Genomic DNA, 23,379 nt, shown 5'->3' on the forward strand with positions numbered 1-23,379 from the left:
ATTTTAAGTTTGTAAATGCTGGTATGTGTCGTGTCATTTTTATGTTGCCTCAGTTAAACTATGTTTCGCATAACAAGTGAAATATGTGGCAATGTGGGAATAAGTGAATTCCCTGTTAACTGAGAACAGACAGCTGTGACATGAATAGATGTGTTGTGAATGAGTGAAAAAAAAGAGAAATGGTTGAATATCACTGCGCTGCTGTACTTTTTTGTTCCTTTCTAATGTTCTGTTTGATTTTGTTGTTTTCTTTGTTGTCGTTTTTTTAACAGCTCCAGGTAACAACCATTTAAAAGCCTTGGCCATCCGTGAATGACCCTCCCTTACTAACCCCTTACTGAAGCTCTGCCTTTGCTAAGCAAATGAAGCCCCCTACCCTCGCCCCCTATATGGTTGCCCTACTTTGTAAGGGCCCATGCCATGGACAAGCACATACCAGGGATCCAACAATAGGTTTTTCCCCTCCAGCTCTCTTATACCTTCGTCTAGTTATTTTCAGTGCCTGATGCAAACAGTGTCTCACTTTTCCTCCATTTTTTTTGTGCCACGTTAAACGCTTTGCAGTTCCCAAGCTTCAGACCCTCATCTTATCCCCCCCCAACTCATGCTTTATAAGAAATGAATAGCAGCATTTAGTTTGACTGCGAGGGAGATGAAGTTGTACTCAGGAAGCTTTTCATAGCAGGAGGCTTATACGTGTTTATTGCTCGAACACAACATGCGGTGCAACCCAAGGGGCAGGAGCTGACATTTTCTAAATGCCTCTGCTGCCTTCCTTTTCTTGTGTGGATTTTTAAAGGACAGACAGAGAGGGAGGGGAGAGGAAGGGAGGAAGGGGGAGAGGTGAAAACCTGTTTAATTTTTACATGTATTCTCAAACCATCATAGAAAACGACTCTATTTTAAGCTACTATTACTGACATTAACACAATACAAAAAAAAAAACAAAAAAAACAAAACAAAACAAAACACGGGCTGCTCAGTTTCTGCAACAATTTATTCCATGTGATGAAGCTCTGAACCTGGTATGCAAAGTGATTATCGTGGCACTCTGGCCATTACTCTGTACCCTGGTAGGCCTGCGTAGGAGAGGTTGTGCCCTGGTCAATTTAAGTTTGCATTATGACTTACACTGTCCCTTTGGTATTAGATATTACATTGGCCTCTATTAGGTTTGTAAGGGTTTTGATATTGCCCACAGTGGCATTCAGACCTGCATCTAAAACACCACACATTACTCCGAGGAGGGGGGTGTAAGTCATAAAGCAGGCGTCCATCTTGAGACTGACTGTACTTCCATAAGGAGTCGTTGAGACTCTGTCCAGTGCACATTATCCAACCAGTGACAAAAGAGAGAGGTGGGGAGGTCGTCAAATCTCAAACATCCCATCTACTGATACCTAAATAATTCCAACTTCACTCACTCACTACCAACATTTGGACGATGAATGCTGACATGAAAAAGAAGAGTCGATGCTAGCACACCACCACACATCACACTGGCTCATATGTCACAGAAGCCTGCGATTATGCATGCCTGGTGAATAATTAATTTGACTTTGACCCGTTGCAAAAATGCTGACCGTGGTGATTGTTGGCATAAAGCCTATACATTGTGACAACTTAGATTTATGCAAAAAAATGAGAGTAGAAATTCATGTCACACACTACAACCTACTCAGTTACTGCAGTTACTTTTTTTTTTTGTTATCTCCATATCATTGAATTTGTGCTGACTGTCTCTGTTAGTAAACTGCTGATGTTTTTTACAGACAGCATGAGGAAGGTTTTTGTCCCACTTCTGCTTGTAGCTTAATGTGAAGGAAGTGCCGTCATTTCACCCTACTGTGTACGTACGGTTCACTTACTGTAGGATGATAAAAAAAGAAACGGTTTGCAGTGTGACTCTGATGTGAAGTGAACTAATAGAAACATGTTTATGAAAAAACAGTGTTAGAACATTGTGCAGTAACATATATAGTGAAGAAAATACATCAGGTGTACATTTGCACTTGTGTGATTTGTGCATGTCTTGGTTTGCTATGGTTTGAGTTAAATTTCTTTAATGATCCGACTCAGTATCGCCCTCTCATCTTGGTAGCGGAACTCTTACGTAATGTCACATAACAAGCTGGCCATTAGGAATGAGTGAAATGAGGTGATGTAGTGATCATCATTAACACCCAAACTTGTCTGCTGGCATAATCCACCCACTCTTTTCCACTCCTTGTTGGTTGAGAATGTGCTATGGACTGAATCTCCCTCCTTTGTCTTGAGAGCATCCAATACGTTTGTCTTCCTCCCCACTTCTGAAAATCAAGTTTTCCCTCCTATATGTGTTGTTGTAGCAGTAGCTTCCATTCTGCCACTTTCTTTGTGCCATCCAGTTTTTTTGTTTTTTGCTATTGTTCTGTCATGGGGGGAAAGGGGGCTCTCCCTCTCAACTGCAATGCTAAGATCAAGGCTTGGGTTGAGGAAGGTAACATTTGCACCTCCTGCAAGCTGAGGAAAGGTAAAGCATATCCCTCCTGTTTTCATGTTTGGTGTCAGTGGGGGGTACATGTTGATCATTGCCAATTGTTTGGGGCTTTTCGGGGGACCAGCATCATTTTGCATAGTGCTTTGTGGAATTCATTGCCTGGATCATGCTGGATGCCAAGGCTGCTGCTGTGACACTAATGACATTTGAGATACTTCAGTCCCTGTTCGCTACTTTGATTCTCTGGGACATTAAATTGGACTGCTAATCGGTTGAGTCGTAAGAGGATGAGGTTGGGTGGAAGAAATGGTTAATTCCAGCTAATGCACGACGTTAGCCCAAAACATTCTCTGGATTGGGATAATGTTGATCATTTGCTGGAAGTAGCTTTGGGCATTTTCATTTAACTAACTGGTATTTATGAACCGTCACTGATGAGTCTCCTGTGTATCGTTCCCCTCTGTCCAAAACTCGTCCCCTGATAGATGGCGGGGCGGCTAACTTTGGCCTCAACTTTCTCACCTTCATCATCCTATTCAACAACCTGATCCCCATCAGTCTCCTGGTCACACTGGAGGTTATCAAGTTCATCCAAGCCTTTTTCATCAACTGGGTGAGTTCAAGCTATCTCAGAGATTACATGCAATAGAAAAGCAGACATACTTGCAGCACAGTGTATTTAACTTGTCTTATTGCTGTTATATATTCAATCAATCAATCATTCAATCACTCTTTATTTAGAGCACTTTTCATATAGGAAAAAATAATAAAACATTGGACATTTACACACAGACATATTGTACACACGCATTCACACCAAAAAATTAAAACACTGAGGAAACGCTATATTACACTCAACGGGGAAGTGGATAAAAACTATCGATAAAATAGGTAAATGGAATAGAATAGAATAAAATAAAAAAAATTAATAAAATAAAATAGATATATGTATAATATAATTCAAAAGAATCAAAATGGAGATACTGCATAAAATTAAGGTTTAGATCTAATAATTCAATAAAAAAAAAGCTAGGTCTTCAGTTTGCTTTTAAAAATGTCCACATTCAATGTGTGCTATAACTCAAAATGTCAGGGAATAAAATGTTTGCAGTATATAAACAAAGCCAGGTGGGTGGTGACTATTAAAGCATAATGCACTATTCTGCAGTTAAAGCTGTTATTATACCAGTGTGGACTGAATTACTTTTGTTAATGCTTTCGTGAACTTTGTGTCCAAACCCAGCAGGAAGAAAAACAATATATAAACACCTGCTGTTAGCTGGCTGTCCGGAGTTAAATGGGAGTTACTGTAGCCGCTAACTAATGAAAGGATTGAACAGTTAGGAGGCAGACATTTCCCTGAGGAACTGGTAGAGACCAAAACAGAGCTAAAAGGAGAGTGAGTATTGAGCTTAACTTAACTCCAAATCAACACACCAATGTGCCTCTGTGTCTGCTTGATACCTGAGGAAGCCATTGACATCCTCCACACCACTCTTATCAGGCAATAATATGCCAACATAACTGTACTTTTACAGCTTGTTGCTCTGCCCCCAGGTGGACAAAACTGATTATTGCAGGTTGAGGAACTGGATATCAAAATGATACAGTATGTTGCAACACAAGTTAGCATCACCACGGAATATTTTTCAGAAAACACAACACGTGAGGTGAAACCTGTTAAGACTACTGCATCGCCAGCACACATGTGAAACCTGAGTGACATGAAGCATTTCAGTGAGCAGCCAGAATGTGCTCTTTTATCCTTTGCAAGTAGGTCAACCCCACCGACTATCTCAGCTGAGGAATTGTACGTTTTTTGTTGTTGTTGTTGTTGTTTTTTTTGTTGCCTGAAGTCATTCTGAGCCCCTTTTATTCATTAAATTTTAAATGAAAATCCTTGCAAGGAATTTTTAGCAACATTTAGGGCATTTCTCAGTTGGCCTTTCTTCCCACGACCCCAGCTGGTTTAGTTTTTTTCTTGAGGGAAAATTGAACAATGTAACTGAGAAGCGCCTGAATAAAGTGAAGCAATTGTTTACTTCAGTTATTCTTAGTTTTTTATTTTTTTTATTTTCACTTTCGCCACTTGTGTGAAATTTACTTTGATTGTTACCATATGCAAATGCTGTTTCTTTTGTGGGGTTTCTCATATTAATGTGTTCTGTGATCTGTTTTTTTTAGGACACTGATATGCTCTATGAGCCCACAAACACACCTGCCATGGCTCGCACCTCTAATCTAAATGAAGAATTGGGCCAGGTAAATAATGCACCTGAAATTACACTTTAATATTGTGCCAACTCTTGAAAGCACTGTCTCTGTTTTGGATCAGTGTGTACCCATGAAGTCAGGTTTTTTTCTGTCTTTCACTACATTTTACAGGTGAAATACATTTTCTCAGACAAGACGGGGACTCTGACCTGCAACGTCATGCAGTTCAAGAAGTGCACCATCGCGGGTGTGGCCTATGGGTATGTTTTTTTTCCTCCTTTCTGATATTCCCCCGTCTCCCCGGTCTCATCCTCTACTGTTGCCTCCCCCCCATCACCTTCATTAAATGCCGAGTGTGCATCATAGTACATCTGGCGTTTCTCTCTCCTCCCTCGCCTTCTCATTAGCAGCTGCATCAGTGCTCCTCTCAACATATAACTATAAATAAAAGGCGGACAGGCATTTGCAAGCAAAGGCACTTTTTCTCTCTCCTTCGCAGGCTTTCGTCCATCGTTTGTCATGTCGAAGGTGTTGGTGAAAACTGCCATCATATCTCAGTCTTTTTTTTCTACAAGGTCCAGAGTCTGACAGTGTTGTGACACAAGTAAAACAGAGGAGTAGTGGTACTGTACACTGTTCTTTTGGGAGACATTGGGAGTGCTCATGAGTTTATTCTTTCCCTCTGCTCCACTGACAAAAAAGAAAATTCTGTTGCATTTTAGCATTTCATTAAATCAGCCCTTATTTTATTTATTTTCTTTCCCCCGAATATACTCTCATTTCATTTAAGTGCACAGATAATTAACCTCCCTGGATGCAAAACAAGTGGGAGAGCTGAGTATCTTCACAGAACCAAAGCAAGTGCAGGCGTGACAGTACATGATTAATCCCATTAGGATTCAATTAAAAGCACGATTGATGAAGTGCAGACTGGAGGACAAAAGAGAGTATTTTATCTGGAGTTCTCTGTATCAAAGCTCTCATTATTCTGTGATTGCCGGCCCGGCGACAGCGACACTGATGACTCTCACTGTTGTTACCGGGGTCAAGAACATAAAGGCACTAAAAGCAGTGATCTATACACGCTATCTGTCGGTCGCAACATCCAACCCTCATCAACACCAGTGCTGCCCTTGAGCGACACCCTTGACCCCACCTGTTCCAGTGGTCAAACTGTGGTTGTCCTGTAGAGTTTCCCGGCGTGAGAGTGTGTAACTGTGTGAATGGGACCAGGTTGTTGTTGGAAAAGAGAATTTGCCTCTCAGTGAATATCAGTGAGCGAGGACAGCGATGAATGGTCAAGGATATACTGTAAGGGTACTTTAAGTCGTGATACATACATGTTGATGATGTGAGATCGTCATGAATATTTCTTCTTTTTTTTTTTAAACCATTTCTCTTGATTAAAGGTGGGTCAGGCCTTCTATGTATTTGTGCTGTATTTTTCTCCTTTTTTGGCTTTTGGCTTTTTTTTGAACAGTTATTTAATTGGGTCAAGCCTGCTGGTCATCAGGGACACACACTCCTCCCCTCAAAGATTGAAGTCAGGCAGCAGTCTCTCTCTCTCTCTCTCCTTCATCCCAAGAAGAGATGCTTTCCTTTGATTCTCTGAAATGAGGACTCCCTCTTATGCAACTGATAAATATGGATGAGTGTTTCATAGCAGGAGGGGAAAAAAAGACAGGTTCTAATGAGGCGAGGATGTTTTAGTGATGCTGTTATTTGGCCTGATCTTCGTCTTTCTCTGGCTTCCCAAAGTAGGAGTTGGAAATGTTGCTGTGTTCATAATTTAACCAGAGAATAACAATGTTAAATGTTACAATTCATCTAGTTTTGATCAGATTGTTCAACCTCATAGTGTACAATATATGCTGATATTATCTTAAGGTAGCTGTCATTTATCACTGTGTTTTAAAGTGCGTTTTTCATCCCGGGTGCAACTCTATATATTTGTTTGCTGTTAACTGAGTGTTTATAGAATGTGTGACACATCAGACTTAAAGCTCCAACCAGTATTTTTAGGTCAAAATCATAACACAGTGTTTTTCCATATGAATAATCTGTTTGACTCACATTTGTGCGTCTTACTGTAAAGTGAGTGACTTACTGTAAAGTGAGTGACTGTTTCTTTGCAAGTTCTCTTGCGAAGGGTTGTTTTCTCAGTGTGAACAAATCTCAAGAGAAGACCAAAACCAAAAAGGAATTTTAGCCCTGTTGCACAGTGTGACACGTTATTTCATCATGATAACATGGTCGTTGTTTTATTTTTTATTCAAAAGAACAGTGATAGAGAACAGAACAAATTGATTGCGATAACAAAATAACTATAAAACTGTAAAATAACCCAGAAGCACACCGTCTGCAGCTAAACTTACTCATTTAGTTTTGAGTTAATATTTTTACAGAAATATATTACATATATTGGATTTGATATAAACACATATATCCCTCACTGTTGTATCTACCAAACAGTGACACAGCATGAATCCTTTTTGCACGTCCAGTAGCTGTATGTGCAGTCTAGGTTTGATGACTCCTCTTCTCTTCTTATCACAAATGTCTGGTTTTATCCTATTTTATATCTTATATTAATATTGAATTGTGAGGATGGTTTTGAGGCAGATATTGTGTAATTACATTTTGAGTTGTCAGACAGTGGCACATCTGCGTTTCTGGATGTTTTTATCGGCTCTTGTACAGTGACAGGTTTTAAAATCCCTGGCTGAACTTGAGGATATTCTCGAGTAGGAGAAGTTGATTGTGCGACTAAAAGCGAAGATGAAACATCCAGTACTTTGATCCGAATGAATGAACATATATATATATACATGTGTGTGTGGCTGTGTGCACAGCGCCTACTGTGTGGAGTGACTTGTAATTTGGTGCCAGCACACACAGAAAGCCCCCCTGACAATGTCCCCTGCATGTGTTCCTCACCACAAATTAAGTGCTGCTGTAATTAATAAAGCCATCCCCAAGGGTGTAGACATTAATTAATTCCACTGGATTGGAGTCCAAATCTCAAGGAGAGATGCTGTTTAGGTCAGAAAGGCTCCCAGAATCCTCCTGGGTGTTATTTGTTAAGAGAAGAGTTGAAGCATATTTTTCAAATGTTCTCAAGTGACAAGACTTGGAAAAGTATGTTGTGTTTCTTTTAAAATGATCTAAAATACTACTGTAAAAATGTAACTCTGTGCACGCACAAGTCCTGGACAGACAGATCAGTTTGTTGTTAATGCAGCTAACCACCACAATGGTGTTTTACTGAAGACTGAACTCACAGCATGAATCAAAGTGACTCTGAATCAAATGGAGAGCTGTAATGTTCAGTGGAGCACGTCGTCTGATGGGCTCTTCTCCTCACAGTTAACGAAACCCTGCACTGCAGTTAGTCTGCCAGAGCAGAGATGTCAAAATAATTTGGTGCCTCATTTTGGAGCTGTGTGCTCTCTGATCACGTTTGGACTTTTCAAAACATTGGTTATTTTTTCATTGCTATAATATATGTTCATTGGTGTCAATACTCACATGTTCATTGCAGCTCCTGTTGCAAATTTCCCGCTGTTGCCTGATGAGGAAGATATGTAACGATAATGAAATTATTTTCCCTGCAGTTTGCATCTGGCTATGCTGGATTAGATTTTTTTTTCTCTCACACACACACTCTCATCTAGTTTATCAGATTTTCTCCCTGAAACCCAGGGCAAAGCATCCTCAATGTAATACTATATCTCTGCTGTATAACCTTTTATTATTTTGTAAGTACATAATGGTCCTCACGATGCATCTGCTGAGCCTTCTGGACTGACTCAAGCCGTCAAGTTTACAAAAAAACAAAACAATTTTCTTTTTGAGTAGCAGTAACTTTAATAAGAATATATTTGTTATTAATTTAGTCATTCATTTTATTCATATTAGTAACATTTTTTCCACACCTGTATGTGCCATTTTAGTTTTCTTTTGTTAAATTTTGATATTGATGAATGAAAGGAGTTAACACAAAACACACTCTATATAAATACACCTACAACATATATTGAGATCATAATTGTGTTCAAAGAGTGTGATTCTTTAAAAAAAAATGTATTAAGAACTGCAGCTAAGGACTCTCACTTATTAAACAGGGAATAATGTCAAATACTTGGAAATTAATGCCAGTATGTATGGCTTATATTGGTTCAATAGGGACTAGTTAAGAAAACATGTGTAATATGTGTGTCTCAACACAGAAACAGAGCCTCCCACACTAGTAAAGCTTATTATTTAAGACAAAATATCTTGGCTGTTTAATCTGTGCAAAGACCTGAGGGTTGGAACAAAAGGTTGTGGTTTCAAAGGGGGCCAGGTTATATACCAGACTATGTCTTAGAAACTTTTACTAAGGTCTTTTGTTAGATATAAGGTGTTAATTAAAAGCTATAGAGGTGCTGGTAGGTAGATTCTTTTTAGATAGTTTTTTCCCCCATGTTTCCAGCGTTAATGCTTAGTTACACTAACTGGCTCCTGGAAGTATCTTCATGGGCAAATACTGTACTGTTAGTGTTTCCCAAAGTATCAAACTATTCCTTTAAAGGATCAATAGTCAGAGGGCCTGTTGTAATCACCGCTGTTAGCCTGACCCCCGACACCTCAGCTACAGCCGCTCCTGGCATCTAACCCGTCATACTCTCCTCATAAACAATCCCATCTTTACTCCGATCCCGGCACCCGCTCTCTCCCACAACATGTTAATGGTAGACTCTGTCAACAAGATGATTTTTGTTCTCCACCTTCGCTCCAACAGCCACGTCCCTGAGGCTGAGGAGGGTAGTTTTGCAGAGGATGACTGGTAAGATGACTGAATGGCTGTTTTGTTTTCTTTTTGTTGTTGTTTGCTCTCCGCTTCTGTGATGTATAAGTGCAGCTGCTTTGCCTTGTGGAAATCGTGACTTTGACATTGAACACGATACACCATCAGTATATGTTGCTGTTTTTTTCTTTGTGCGTTCAATGCACATGGAGATGTGTTGTATGTGACTGTGGCTCGTGATTCACTGTATATACCCGCTGTTGTGAACACAAAGGGCCTTGAACAAATGTTCCTCCATTTGTTTTCATTAGAATTATTGAATCTTGACTTCCTAACAGGCACGCGTACATTTAACAGCCTTTGAGCGTTGGCTGTGTGTTGTATTGAACACACTAACTTTGGAGACGGTAGCGACACACCCACTTCTTTCTTCTTTTCACATGGGCGTGTCTCCTCCATCCTGCATGGGGGATTGGGGCCTTGTTTATTAATGCCTATGATGCCAAAATGTTGAATATTGCTGCTTTAAAGGAAGTCGCCAACCTCTATAAAAGCATGTCTCTTCCCACTGCTGTTTTCTCACACTGAAAGTCTGAGCCTCAGATACAGGAACAATGAAAGTTTATGAAGCAAAATCAGTCTCAATCCTGTGATTTTATTTTAATTGAGGGTAAATTTCAATCAGAGTTACGGATCAAACACTGTAAAAATGTCCTCCTATCTAGACGCAGGTGAGTCGTAAAATAAATGATATTCTTCTCCTTAATGGACGGCATGGTGTGTTATATGTTTGATCTGGAGCCGGTCCCTGGCTATTGACTGTGAACAGCCAGCACCCTTGTTCCCATAGTGACAGGACCTCTGTGTGTTGGCAGATAATCAATAACTGACCGTGCTCCACACCCAGCCGGCCTCGTGCCTCAGAAATCTCATCTAAACAATCGACAGGCTGATCTTCGCTGCTACTGCAGGAGAGAAACAGCTCAGGGCTTCCCTCGCTGTGCAGGGGTTAGACACTAATAATGACTCCATAGATCTGCTTCCAAAAAACTGTAAGAATTAGGGTATTTTTGTATTTGGCTCATTAATGCGACTGAAAAATAGCTTAGATCCTGTACATTCACTGTATGTAGAAGCAGTGTGAGGTTATACAAGTTGCACTTTTACAGTCAATCAGAGCATGTTATATATTATTCATCAGTGTATGATGGAAAACTTGAAGCTATATCGTTCCCATCTTCCCTCCTCTGTGTTTACGTTCATGGAGCATTCAGAAACGCGCAGACTTTGTTTTCCAATTTCACCCTGACATATTTTAATAAAGCCCGCCAGTGTGATAAATTTCTCTAACCTCCAGTGCATCTGCGTCATTGCAACACAATATCGACTCAAGCCCTGCTTTTTTTAATCCCACCGCTGTCCTTTTCCTATATTTCATTCTTCCCAAACCTTGATTTGCTGTGCAGTAGATGGAAGTATTACCAGCCCGCTGGCTGGTTGGCTCTCGGGGCTCTGAGCAGTGTATCCTGCGGGATTAGAAAGACTTATGCTTGCTAATGGCAGCCCCTGTAACATTTCTATCAAGCCCCAGTGCCAGGGACAAAGCTGCTGTCTACCTGATCTATAGGACTCTATTTATCACAGAATCATGAATCGATCGCCACTGGACAGCCAGTGAGCGGCTGGTGGCTACTTACAAAATCACTGCCCTAAGCCACTGCTACAGAGATCCTTTCTTTATATCAGTTTAAAGGCCTCGTTTGCAATCCAAAATGACTTTTTATTGTTGTTGTCGTTGTTGTTGCAGTTCAGCATGAATCTCTGTTGTCGATGAAAGATTGTATCATGTTTTTCTTTTGCCATGTTCCTAATGGACTTTAAGATCATTTTGCATCTTGCCAGTAACAATAAAACATTTCTGGTGCGGGTATGAGAGACTAATTGTTTTTCCAGTAATTTATTAGGGTTTGGCTTTGATTGCTGTACAGTATGAGTAATGTGGTCTGTTTTAACGGTCAGAGACTCCACCTGCCCGCTGTGTCACTGTAAGCAGTTCTTGCATTGTCTAATTTCTAAAGCAAAGGGGAAACACCTCTTATTTAGAATAATGCTTGAAGTGAATATGGTGTAAAAAGGAGGAAATGAATAAATGAATGAGTGTGGATTCTTTTGTGCAGGATGAAATAATAATGTCCTGTTTCAGGACATCGTTCTCTCTAAGGATGATCAGCCTCTGCCAGCATGGACAGAATCCCAAACAGTCACACTGTACATCACATTACTACAGCTGAGGGGGTGGGGGGTGGGAGGGGGGTCCTGCATTTGCATTCAGTCTGCATTGCGGTTGATACTTTTCTCAACAAATATCAATACTGTTGGCACACAGCGTTTCTCTGTCTTAGACCTGTGTTGTGGTGCCAGTCCCACTTCAAAGTAGATTTATCTTGAGCTGAAATTAAGTCACTTACCGTAAAACTTCAAATAAGGGCCGAGTCCCAAATTGCCGCCGGTCCCAATTAACCGCCGGGTGTAGCAAAATATTTTTTATATTAAACGCCCATCCCAAATAAACGCCGGGTCAAACATTGTTTTTCTGGTTGTCAAAAAATATTCTATGCAAATATAGCGGGTGTCTCGTGACGTTAAAGACGGCCGAGGACCGACGAGACGTCAGCTGGTTGCTCCTGCCCGGTCTGTCCACTCCTCTCAGCCGCACTTCAGCACCTGTCCTGGGCTGCACAGTGTCGGCTCGGCTCGCTCCTCGTTTTAAATAATAATAATAAAAAAAAGGACGGTGGTGCGAGCCAACACAGGTGCTGAAGTGAGGGAGAGGAGTGGAGAGACTGGGCGTCCGCAGGGTTTTTGCAACTTGCGGCGGATCAAGAAGGGCGGAGGACCGACATGACGGGGGGTCTCGGTCTCCTGGTACCTGTGCGGGCCAGGACCGCGGAGGTCAGCGAGAGAGAGAACAAGTCCGCCCCGGCCGTATTTACAGTAATGCCTTGAGAAACGCACGTATCATTCCACCGCCGCCTGCCGCCACGGAGTGAAGCCTCTTTCCCCAGAAGGAGGTCCAGGTTGAACACTATTAATAAACGCAGGTCCCAAATAAACGCAGGTCCCTAATAAACGCCGGTTGATTTGAGCGATTTAAGCAAATAAACGCCCGGGCCCTTATTTGGTGTTTTACGGTAGTCGGTTTATTCATTAAACTAGTTTGATAATTAATTGAATGTAATAATTTGTACATTTTTTGTCATGTATGAAAGTAAGCTTTGAGGTGTGACGTGTTGGATGGGTAAAACAAGTAATCTGATTACATGATGATGGCCTCTATCTCCAGGTTGTCGGAAGAATGCTCTGCACTACTTTATTTTTAACCCATATCAAATGTATTGTAGGCTCCAACAGGTTTTTTTTTGCTGCTGGTGCCTAAGAGACACTTTAATCGTGCTCAATATTATATCTGGAGCTGCTGTAAAGTTGGACTTTGTTGTAAACCCCTGTTGTTGTCATGAATGTTGTTGTTGTTGTCAAAATATGCCCTGATTATGATGCGAATGATTTATTCCGTACTTGTGTGGCGTACCGTCAACGACAGCACATTGTAGTCGGCTGTCGGTGCGTTCAGTGGTACTATCAAGTATTCCATGGTGTTCTGTTGTTTTGACTCCTCCGTCTCCTCTTTCCAGGCACAGCACACACTCATCAGAGGAGGCCGGATTTAATGACCCGAGCTTACTGGAAAACCTCCAAAGTAATCACGTAAGTAATGTCAGGGTTCCCCGCCGCTCGCCTGCAGTGACGGCTGCTGTTAAGGACAAAATTAAGAAGGATTTTGAATCTAATTGTGTGTGGTTGCGTAATGTCTTCCTGCCATTTGGAGTAGATCTCAGTAATGCGGTGGACTCGTGTCGACTTGTATGTTGGTGTCTTTTAAAAAAAATAGTGGAAAGGCTGTGATATTTCATGGCGTGCATCATGTTTTATGGTCATTTTGTTTGGATCAAGATGGCATGTTTTCACAGACAAGTGAGCTTTAATATCATTTTTGATTAAAATCAGGCTGAAGGCTGGATTACTGTTTCCTCACAAGGCACTGTCAACATAGGCATCAAACAAACAAGCTAATTAACTTATTCTGACAAGATGAAAATTTGCATATTTGCTTATCAACTGTGGGGAACTATACTAGTGTTAACTCATGAATATGAATATACCACCACAAAAAATTACATTTAAGATTTTGTGTATTAGAAATGTGTGCCTCTGTCTGAGAACATGCATTTTGTGTCTGTCCAAAGACTTTGTTGGGAGCATAACAGGTCACCTGTAGTAATGAAATTGGTGAAAACTATGATTGATTGGCTGGTTGAGTCACTCAGCTGCAGAACAGTGTGGGGGAGGAAGAATGTCACATCTGATTATGTACAATAGCACCGCCCAGGGAAAGTAGTAATCCCACTGTGATGTTTGCTTTGTTATGACAGCAGAATCTCTCCACACATTGAGTTTGTCTAGGATCTGCTTTACTTTCATATTGATAGCCCCACGCCCACTGCTAATTATGGTGCACAGCCAAACTGCTGTTTAGAAAACCACAGCCTCTCTACATCTCCGGTAATGATTTCTCGTATGATTAATTTGCTGTGTTGTAGTTGTACTAATGCTTTGTTGATGGTGGAAGTCTTAATATTGTAGCACTCATGAGTCATATTCATCTTTTATTCCTTCCTACGTGATGTTGTGATGTATTTTGAAATGTAAAAGCCGTTGAAAGAAACTGTTACATCTGCGTATTTACTTTCTTGCCAGTGGGTTATGAGACAAGACCAGCAGCACTCTCATCTCTGTTTGGTAAATATGTAACATAAAGACCGGAAATAGTTTCTCTCTCTCTACCAAAGGTGCCCAAATCCACCCACCAGGTGGTTACCGAATACGACAGTTAATGAGCATATTTTCCAAAGTGTTGAACGAGTCCTTTAAATCTACTACCGCTATAGATGCTAAATGAAGCGATGCATTTCATTTTAACACCTTATGTTCTCACAGTACAAACACTTTCACTTAGTCTTTCAGGCCACCAGGATGCTTCTTACTTAAACATTACTAATCCTTATCATTAACAACAGTTTTGCATGGCCGCAGGCTTTTTGTAGGAGTACTGTTGATACAGTGTTGAGGAGGATGGCAGACTAGAGGAGAGGGGAATTAACAGTGCTGACAAAAATAAACATCCCCTCTGGTGCTTTTCATATTCTCTTGAGTCAGTGGACATGTTCTCCGCCTGCAGAGTTTCAGCAGCCTTGGTGGGTGTTTGTTTTGCTCGCTTGCTCCCTCACCCGGGGTCTCTTGCTTCTTTTTTTCTTTCTTTTTTTCTTGACCCTTCAACTTTTTCCACACTGGCCACGTCTGAAGTGATGAGTGTCCGTCACTGTTGTCGTGACACTGATTACCCAAGAGTCAGTGGGAGTGATAGCTGGCAGCGCAGTATTAGCTGTCACATTTAATTGTGCCGTCAGAGTAGAGCTCGCAACACAGCCTAGGTTACCTCCACCCTGGATAGCACACACATATGTTGGTCCTCCTTAGCATGAAGGAAACACATGGAAAGTGGCCACAGTTGTGTGACAACTTGAAGGAAAATCAACATAATAAAGTGTTTTTAATGAGGATTTGGACCACTGTGTGCCACCAGAATAGCTCCAGGTCTCTGGACTCTACTGGTGGTGGGATTAACACCATTTGTCCAAAACAAATGTATATTATGTATGTATATTCCCTCATTTTGTGTTTTGGTGATAGTGGTGGTGTAGGGCACTGTCTAACATGTCCAAAATCTCCTGTAGGTGTTTTAGTTGCTTCAGGATTTGGTGACTGAGAGGGCCCTAGCATATGATTCACACAGTTCTCACTCATCTCAACCCTCAGTGACTTCAGGGCCATGATGTCTTTGTGTACGCCACCAAATGCACATGTCATGTTGAGTTGTGGGAAATATATGGTGAGGAGAGAGACGCATCAGATTTCTTATATTGTGAACATGATGAGCCCTGAGGCTAAAAATCAAAACAAAGTGGAAGTTTAGAAATATGCATAATTGTGGGCGTGGCCATTGTAGGTGGCGGGTGGATACAGTTGACTTCTGTCGGTGTGTAGCCGGGTAGTTGTGTGCTAACATCACTTAATATTAATACTAATACTACTACTACTAAAAAATACTACTAATGCTAGTCATTAAACAATAACTCTAGGTTGTGTTGTGTGACGTTTGCGACTATGGGCTATGATTTTGTTAATTATTTGATTAATTAATCCAGTTTAGTTAAATGTCAGACAACTAATCATCGATTATGAGAGGGTGAGGAAGTGCATGCTCTCACTCCTTGAGGTGAATATAGAACGTCTCTGGTGTCTGTCCTTACTAAACCGGTCTCACTAGCTAACCAGCTAATTAGAGATGAAACCTCGGGTTAGCCTCCGAGCTGTGCTAACGATGCTAACAGGGATGCATGCTTGCTCCTATTAATTGTTAATCTTGTTAATTAGTGTCTCTGCTCCATACACCTCCACCTATGGGCCTATTTTTGGATGAGGCAGGCATTAGGTGCGTCAACTACGTACAGTGGCGTCGGCTACAGCCCACTGGGTGTCGGTATCATACACTTAAAACTAATTTTAACAAACTGCAAACCCTTGAAGACAGGCAGCGGCAAAAAATGTTACCACCTTCTAAATTTGTCCTCCTGACTTGAGGGTTTAAAACTCAACTGAGTAAGGAGTACACACACCCTATGGTACACACACACACACACACACACACACACACACACACACACACACACACACACACACACACACACACACACACACACACACACACACACACACACAGACATGTCCTTCAGAGGATACCTGTCAACCCAGGCCAGATAAGCAGGCTGCTAGGAAGCAGAGGGGGCTCTCTCAGCCACCTGGACTGTAATAGATCAGCTCTGTGTACTTTCATTTACAACAGGCTCTTTGATTTGCCTCCCTGCCTCATTCATTTGCTCCTTTGTTCCCTGTTAGAGATCTTTCATCAGTGTGTCCATGGCCCAACAGAAGGAGCAAATTTAATAACGCTGTGTGTGTCTGTGTGTGCGTGCGTGCACCTCTTTTGTTGAAGGAGCGGCGTAAATTGTTTTTCCATTTCATAGCATGGCATTAGTCATGTTTTTCTACCATGGTTGTAACATCTGATTTATACTGTCATCATGTTTGTTGCTATACTTTTTCCTATGACAGTTGCATTTGTTATTGTGTTTAATGTTGGTAAACAAGGAATGTGAGCCTCCTCTACCATTGACCTTACTGTTAACAACCATTAGCATCTGGATTACCGTCCATACATACTGTTGCTGTATGATTCAGCCCCGTCGTGGCCCTGTAGGCTGTTGATCTGTCGGCCTCAGCTGCAGTTTGCTGACTAGGAGCTGCTGGTCCTGCAGCCTCAGACAGGAGCTTCAGCAGATGCCTGTCCAAGAGTACCCCATGGCTAGTTAGTCATACGTTTCCCCTCATTAATGTTAAATGCCCTCAGTATATAGGTTAGGCCTTTTTTTTCATTAACAGGATCAGGTTTATATTGCATGAACATGCTTGAGTAAATGTCTGTCAGCAGCTGGCAAGTTGTGTGGGATCCTTCTGGCCAGTTACCAGCAGTCATTAGTCTGGCTGAACATCACTGGTGGATACTGAAGCCACATGTGATTTTGTTGTGTAGTTTGTTGATAATATTTAATTTTTAAACCTAAATGAAAAAATAAAAAGTATTTGAGAATATAATGTATAAATTGCTCCACAAGGAAACAGTGCGTTTCATAGTTACATACAGTACTGTAGATGGAGTGAGTTTTTTTAAGCCACTCATTTGAGTTTTGTGTGAGTTTTGTTAAGTGTCTGGAGTGGCAAAAAACTAAATGATCATAATTTATATGTGGCCCTAGACTTAATTTAAATTATTTTTTCAAACCAGCCGTGTCTAGTAAAAAGGAACTGTAAAACACTCAGTTGTCTCTGTGTTGCTGCTCTTGCTCCTTTCAGCTAAGTGCACTCATTGCAAACATTGTTGTTTACTTCTCTCTGTATATCTAAATGGAGACTGAAGTAAAGTGAATTAAACTGAAACAAATCATTCTCAATGTATTATTCTGTCAACTTATTGAACTGGGTGGGTTGAATTGGGGGTTCAGTTTGCAGTACTGTTTGCACTATTTGAAAACTATTTTAATAAATTATGAAAGATTGACCAAATTCCAGGCTGAAGTGAAACTGCAGAGATTCATAAGAGTGCGTCTGTTAATATGTTTATTATGACTATGAAGCATGAGTCTAGTATCAGGTTGTGTGTGTGTGTGTGTCTTCTGTCTGTGCAGGACATCAGTGCGGATTCTGTTCCTGCTCTCTCTCCTCTTACAGTATCACCAGGGCCTTCCTGGTTGTTGTGTTTGTGTTTTGTTGTGACATATTTTATTAGAGAACATGAAAAGTCACCATGCTCTCTCCACTTGCTGTAGCCTACAGCTGCTGTCATCCTGGATTTCATGACCATGATGGCCATCTGTCACACCGCAGTCCCCGAGCGGACGGATGGAAAGATCGCCTACCAGGCTGCATCTCCAGGTAAATCACACCTCTGTGAACGTACAGCAAGAATATGTGTATTGAAGCTTCTAGTTGTATGCTACCCATTTCCAGTGTATTGTGATGAGTGCACATGGAATATGTTAAAACTCAAACATCATAAACACACCCTGGTTTCAGCTAAACTTTCTTTGCCTATTGATGAAGCTCAACGCAAGGTTTACTTCAGTCCAAACTGCCTGAGCTGTGACTTTTCTCACTGTTAGGTGGCACAAGTTGGAAAAGTGCTGCAGCTCTGAAACTGCAGGTCTTAACATGTCGGTGGTAGATCTCAGCAGCCGAGTCCAGGTGCTTTGCTTCCATGATGCCGCTGTGTGCCCTTTGGTATTTCCCTTGGTTGAGATATTTAATTTTCCATCTAGTGACCTCTGTCACTTAGTGAATGGAACATGCTACCGCAGCCTCCAGGCAGCAGTATTTCATTTATATAAGACTTTTATATAACCATCAGTGCATAAGAGAGCAAAAAATGAATGAATAAAAAGGAATATCCTGTTTGCAAAATGCATGGTATATGTCAGTTTGAGTCTCTGAGCCTCGTTGTGATCCTTCAGTCTATCATGTTCACAGCTGAATGTGATAGACTGAAACACTTGTCAGTCAAGAAAACATGCCCTAAAACGTATTTGAGGAGGTGAAATTAACTACTGAGACCTGAAGAATGTTTCTTTTTTTTGTTTTTCCAAGTGTGATTAGAGCTTGAGGCATGTCCACGTTGGTTTCTACCATTCAGACTCTGTGGTGTCCCCTTGTAGCAGTATGTAAATTTCCTACAAATAAAGCACCATCCTAATGAAGGTTGAAAATGTCACCGTGCTTAAAGGCACGACTCCCGATTCAACTGTAAACAAAGAGGTAGCTCTCATGGGGGAAAAAATTAAAACCCTGCTTTTTGTTATTGTCACATTATCAGTTAATGGACAAATGTTAGACGGAAACTAAATCAGAGGTGTTAATGTTTCTTTGTGTGTTTGATAACATCAGAAATTAGTAAACAGGGATTTTCTTTCCCGATTAAAAAAAATAGTGTTTAAGCTTTTAATGAACACACATTGACTGACTAAACAGGTCGTGCAATTCTCCAAAGAAAGGCCGCTGCTTTTCATCTCTTACATTTTGCTTTTGTTAAGAGAAATGACTTTTTTGCCTGATTGCGCAGAACAATCATGGTCTCATGGAGCTTAGGGGTTTGAAGCCGAGTGAACAGTGGCCGCAAAGAGAAAGCTAGTCAAGTGAACTGTAAAAAACGAGCAGAGAGCTTTTTCTCGCCCTGCAGCATCCTCATGCAAGCTGCAGCATAAGTTACCTGGTCCACAGCTTTCAGTTTGCTGCCCTCATTGTGAGAATGTGTCGACATGAACTAGTTTCATGTACCAAAAGGAATGTGGTTTTTATCGGAACTGTCAGCATCAAATTTCAAGTTATCACAACACCACAACCCTGTGTCTGCCAGCACAGTGTCTCTGCTTGTACTGACGTCTGTGTGTTTACCTGTAACATTATGAGTTTTTCTGTTTGCTTCCCAGATGAAGGTGCTTTGGTGAGGGCGGCAGGAAACCTCGGCTTTGTGTTTTCTGGTCGAACCCCCGACAGCGTCATTGTGGAAATTGTGAGTTTGATGAGACAAGTCTGGTGAAAGTCATGCAAGTTATTGACTAGAAAAAGGGGGAAACACTACAACATGGAAATGGACAAAAAGCAGTCCAGTGCATAATCCCCAATAAAACCATTGAATTGTTTTTTTTACTTACATTCATGTGTTGATTCAACACTTTGGATTCATTAGCAGATTTTGTAACTTTTAGACTGAGACATGCTAGCTGTTCCCCCCACTTCCAGTCTTTATGCTAAGCTAAGCAAACCAACTAGTGGTGCCTTATACTTATTTACTGTACATGCTTAAAGGGATAGTTCACCCTAGAATGATATTTCGCTCATTATCTACTCACCCTCATGTTGACTAAGGGCTGGAAGAATTATCAGAGTCCACCGTCCCTTCTCTTAGTTACAGGGGGTCTCGGCGTAGCAGTGAATTTCAATGCAACGGTTGCCAAGGGACACCGGAGCTCTTCGTAAAAAAACACACACAAAAAAACATCCAAATACCTCCATGATGCTCGTATGTAATGTCCGTCTTGTGCTGAAGCCCCAAATTGCGTAATTGTCCCGAAAAAAATTAAATAAGTCTATATTTTAAGCTTGTTTGTAGCGGAAGCTTCTCGTCTTCTTCTTCTTCTCCTCTTCCTGGTCCGTCCAAATATCGCGTGATTCGCAGTAACCGCACTGACGCCGGCGCAAATCACGCGATATTTGGACGGACCAGGAAGAGGAGAAGAAGAAGAAGAAGACGAGAAGCTTCCGCTACAAACAAGCTTAAAATATAGACTTATTTAATTTTTTTCGGGACAATTACGCAATTTGGGGCTTCAGCACAAGACGGACATTACATACGAGCAGCATGGAGGTATTTGGATGTTTTTTTGTGTGTGTTTTTTTATGAAGAGCTCCGGTGTCCCTTTGCAACCGTTGCATTGAAATGCACTGCTACGCCAAGACCCCCTGTAACTCAGAGAAGGGACGGTGGACTCTGAAAATTCTTCCAGCCCTTAGTCAACATGAGGGTGAGTAGATAATGAGCGAAATATCATTCTAGGGTGAACTATCCCTTTAAGAGTTGTGACAAACTTTTCATCTGACTTTCGACAAAAAAGCATGCAAAGTTGTTCTTTAACCTCCAAGTTATAGCATCTATACAATCTGCAGAGTATCTTTAGCCCCTAACTTGCAAATGAATTGCCCCATTGGGGACAAATAAAGTTGTTGAATTGAATTGAATTGAACTTTTGTAATGAATTCACTATGTACTCAAATGTTCCATAACAGACCTTGAACTTAAACGAATAAGCATAACACCAAGAAAAAGTCAGTCTTTTGTATTCACATGTGCAACAGCGATGAAAAATACCACATTCACTTTGATTGTATCCTGAGCTGATGTATGTCCTTTCCAAAGCAAGGGCCACTCATCCTGTTATTCTCTTAATTGGTTAACCTGATAATTGCACTCAAGGAGACCCAGGCAAGAAAAGCCCAGAACCATTTAAAACATTTTCCCCCTCTGCTGAGAACATCTTGTCTCTAAGACGTTTGTCCAATTTCTTAACCTGTCTTGTACCTGGCGGTCTCTACAATTAAAGAAGTTAATTGAATTGTACCTTATTATTCTCCCTCCGTCAGCTCAGTGCAGGCAACTGATAAACACATTAAAAGTGCAATCAAGGCTGATTGGAGAAGGGTGGCAGGTCTGACTCGTGCTACTTAAGATAAGTTGTCTCAGAAGGAGGGTGAGGCTGAGATTTCTCTTCGTCAAGTATATTATTAACTTGTCTGTCTCTTTGGATTTAGGTTGGAAGGGAGGAGAAGTACGAGCTGCTCCACGTGCTGGAGTTCACAAGGTATGACTTCAATAACAGCTTTTTAATATTAATGATAGTGATCATTGTTTACATCTTCAGTATACACAGTACACTGTTCATACAGGCCATAGATGGAGGTAAATATTTCTTCTTCACTGTGAAATCCTCAAAAGAGTCACGTTCTGTCAGAGTTCATCATCTGCCTTTAGTACTTGTGATTTGCACTAATTAATTGTGCGACAGAGGTGTGATATCGTGTTACCCACCTCTGCGATTTCTAATTTCATCAGACATATTTTAACTCAAACAGTACGTGACAATTTGCTCTAACACCTTGTGATGTGATTTCTCTCGCTTGCTTTCTCTCCTGATCTCACCCTCTTCTCTTTATCTGACTCTTTTTTTTTGCCTTTTTCTCTCTCTCTCTCTCTCTCTCTCTCTTTCAGTGCGAGGAAGAGGATGTCAGTCATCATGCGCACCCCATCTGGGAAGATCCGCCTCTACTGCAAAGGAGCTGTGAGTGTCTGTCTCTCTCCATGGCAACGCATGACAGCCTATCACCATCATCGCCGCATACACACACACACACAAGTGTCGACTCTCTCCTCCCCTTATTGCCCCTCGCTTTCTTGTCAGGGAATCTTTTCAATAAGCAGCAGCATAAAGCAAGAAGACCATACAGCGTTTCACACATGGGTATCTCCACACAATGGATACACAAACATAATGTTTCACAGGAAGGCACTCCGCCGCTACAAAGTACTTGACTACCCTCAATCCACAGTTAAAGGAGCACTGAGAACCGTGCTGGGTGTACACAGTACATTAGTACATTTACACACATTTCATCATCGTATGTATAAATATTTTACGTGCAATTGTATTAATCATGAACATATCGCTCTATATTCTGTTTTTTGAGGAGCTAATGAAATTCGGTAGTTTGAAGGGATGTGTCTGTGTATAGATATTCTTTATTACGGACTTGGGTCCATTATAGATAAGAGAAGACAATACAAAGACACAGACAATACATGTATATGTATAGTTACTCTGGTAAGGTTTTCCTAGTTTCCTAGTTTTTGTCATTTTCACTGAAAAGGTTTAAGGCTTATGTTTTGTTTCAGCTGCTTTTGTTTTACTGTAGTTCAACACAATATTAATTTGTTATCATATCGATAAGGAGAGTAATTTAATACTGTAGTTATTAGTTACAGAATTGGGATGCAAGTAGGATGCAGATACATTAGTGCAGACAGTGCAACTCACAAGAGATGGATCCAACCTGAGACCTCTGTTTGCCAAGTAGTCCGATTGCAGGAGGTTCATTTCCCCCCTCTCCTCTGGCAGTGGCCAACGAGTGTTTGTTTCCCTTCAGGACACGGTGATCTATGACCGTCTGGCAGACAGCTCGAGGTACAAAGAGATCACGTTGAAGCACCTGGAACAGTTTGCCACCGAGGGTGAGTGGACTAACATCGCCCCCTGTCTGACAAAAGTAAAACATCCTCCATGATGCTTTCTGGTGCCTGTGCTTCCTTATTCTCTCTCCACTTCTCAAATGTATCACCACTAGATCGTCAGTTGCAGCAGAAGAAGCAGTTTTGGTTTCCTATGAATTGAACCTCATATGTCGATATTTAATAAACAGTCAATATATAAAATATGAATACACTGAAGGAATGTAAAGCAGTGGAGCTGAAAGAAACTGCATCAGACTCCTTTTTTGTTCTGTGTTCATACTGCCCCCTTGTGAGACACAAGCAAAATGATGTAATTGGGAATATGTGATG

At 41.1% G+C, this 23,379-nt stretch overlaps 1 protein-coding gene across 5 annotated transcripts in view; it reads left to right on the forward strand.

Moving 5' to 3' along the window:
• Positions 1–23,379, forward strand: part of atp8a1 (ATPase phospholipid transporting 8A1) — a 114,124-nt gene that overhangs the window by 40,562 nt on the left and 50,183 nt on the right. For 4 of the 5 annotated variants that reach the window (XM_083980857.1, XM_083980858.1, XM_083980860.1 and 1 more), the window contains 10 exons: positions 2,965–3,092; positions 4,664–4,741; positions 4,865–4,953; positions 9,477–9,521; positions 13,175–13,247; positions 18,044–18,149; positions 19,697–19,779; positions 21,576–21,625; positions 22,033–22,102; positions 22,965–23,049. In XM_083980857.1, coding sequence (XP_083836983.1) covers positions 2,965–3,092; positions 4,664–4,741; positions 4,865–4,953; positions 9,477–9,521; positions 13,175–13,247; positions 18,044–18,149; positions 19,697–19,779; positions 21,576–21,625; positions 22,033–22,102; positions 22,965–23,049 — 807 coding nt within the window. The remainder of the gene's footprint in view (positions 1–2,964; positions 3,093–4,663; positions 4,742–4,864; positions 4,954–9,476; positions 9,522–13,174; positions 13,248–18,043; positions 18,150–19,696; positions 19,780–21,575; positions 21,626–22,032; positions 22,103–22,964; positions 23,050–23,379) is intronic. The other variant, XM_083980859.1, reaches the window with a different exon arrangement.

Source organism: Trachurus trachurus (assembly GCF_905171665.1).
Source record: "Trachurus trachurus genome assembly, chromosome: 10".
NCBI classification, from domain to species: Eukaryota; Metazoa; Chordata; class Actinopteri; order Carangiformes; family Carangidae; genus Trachurus; species Trachurus trachurus.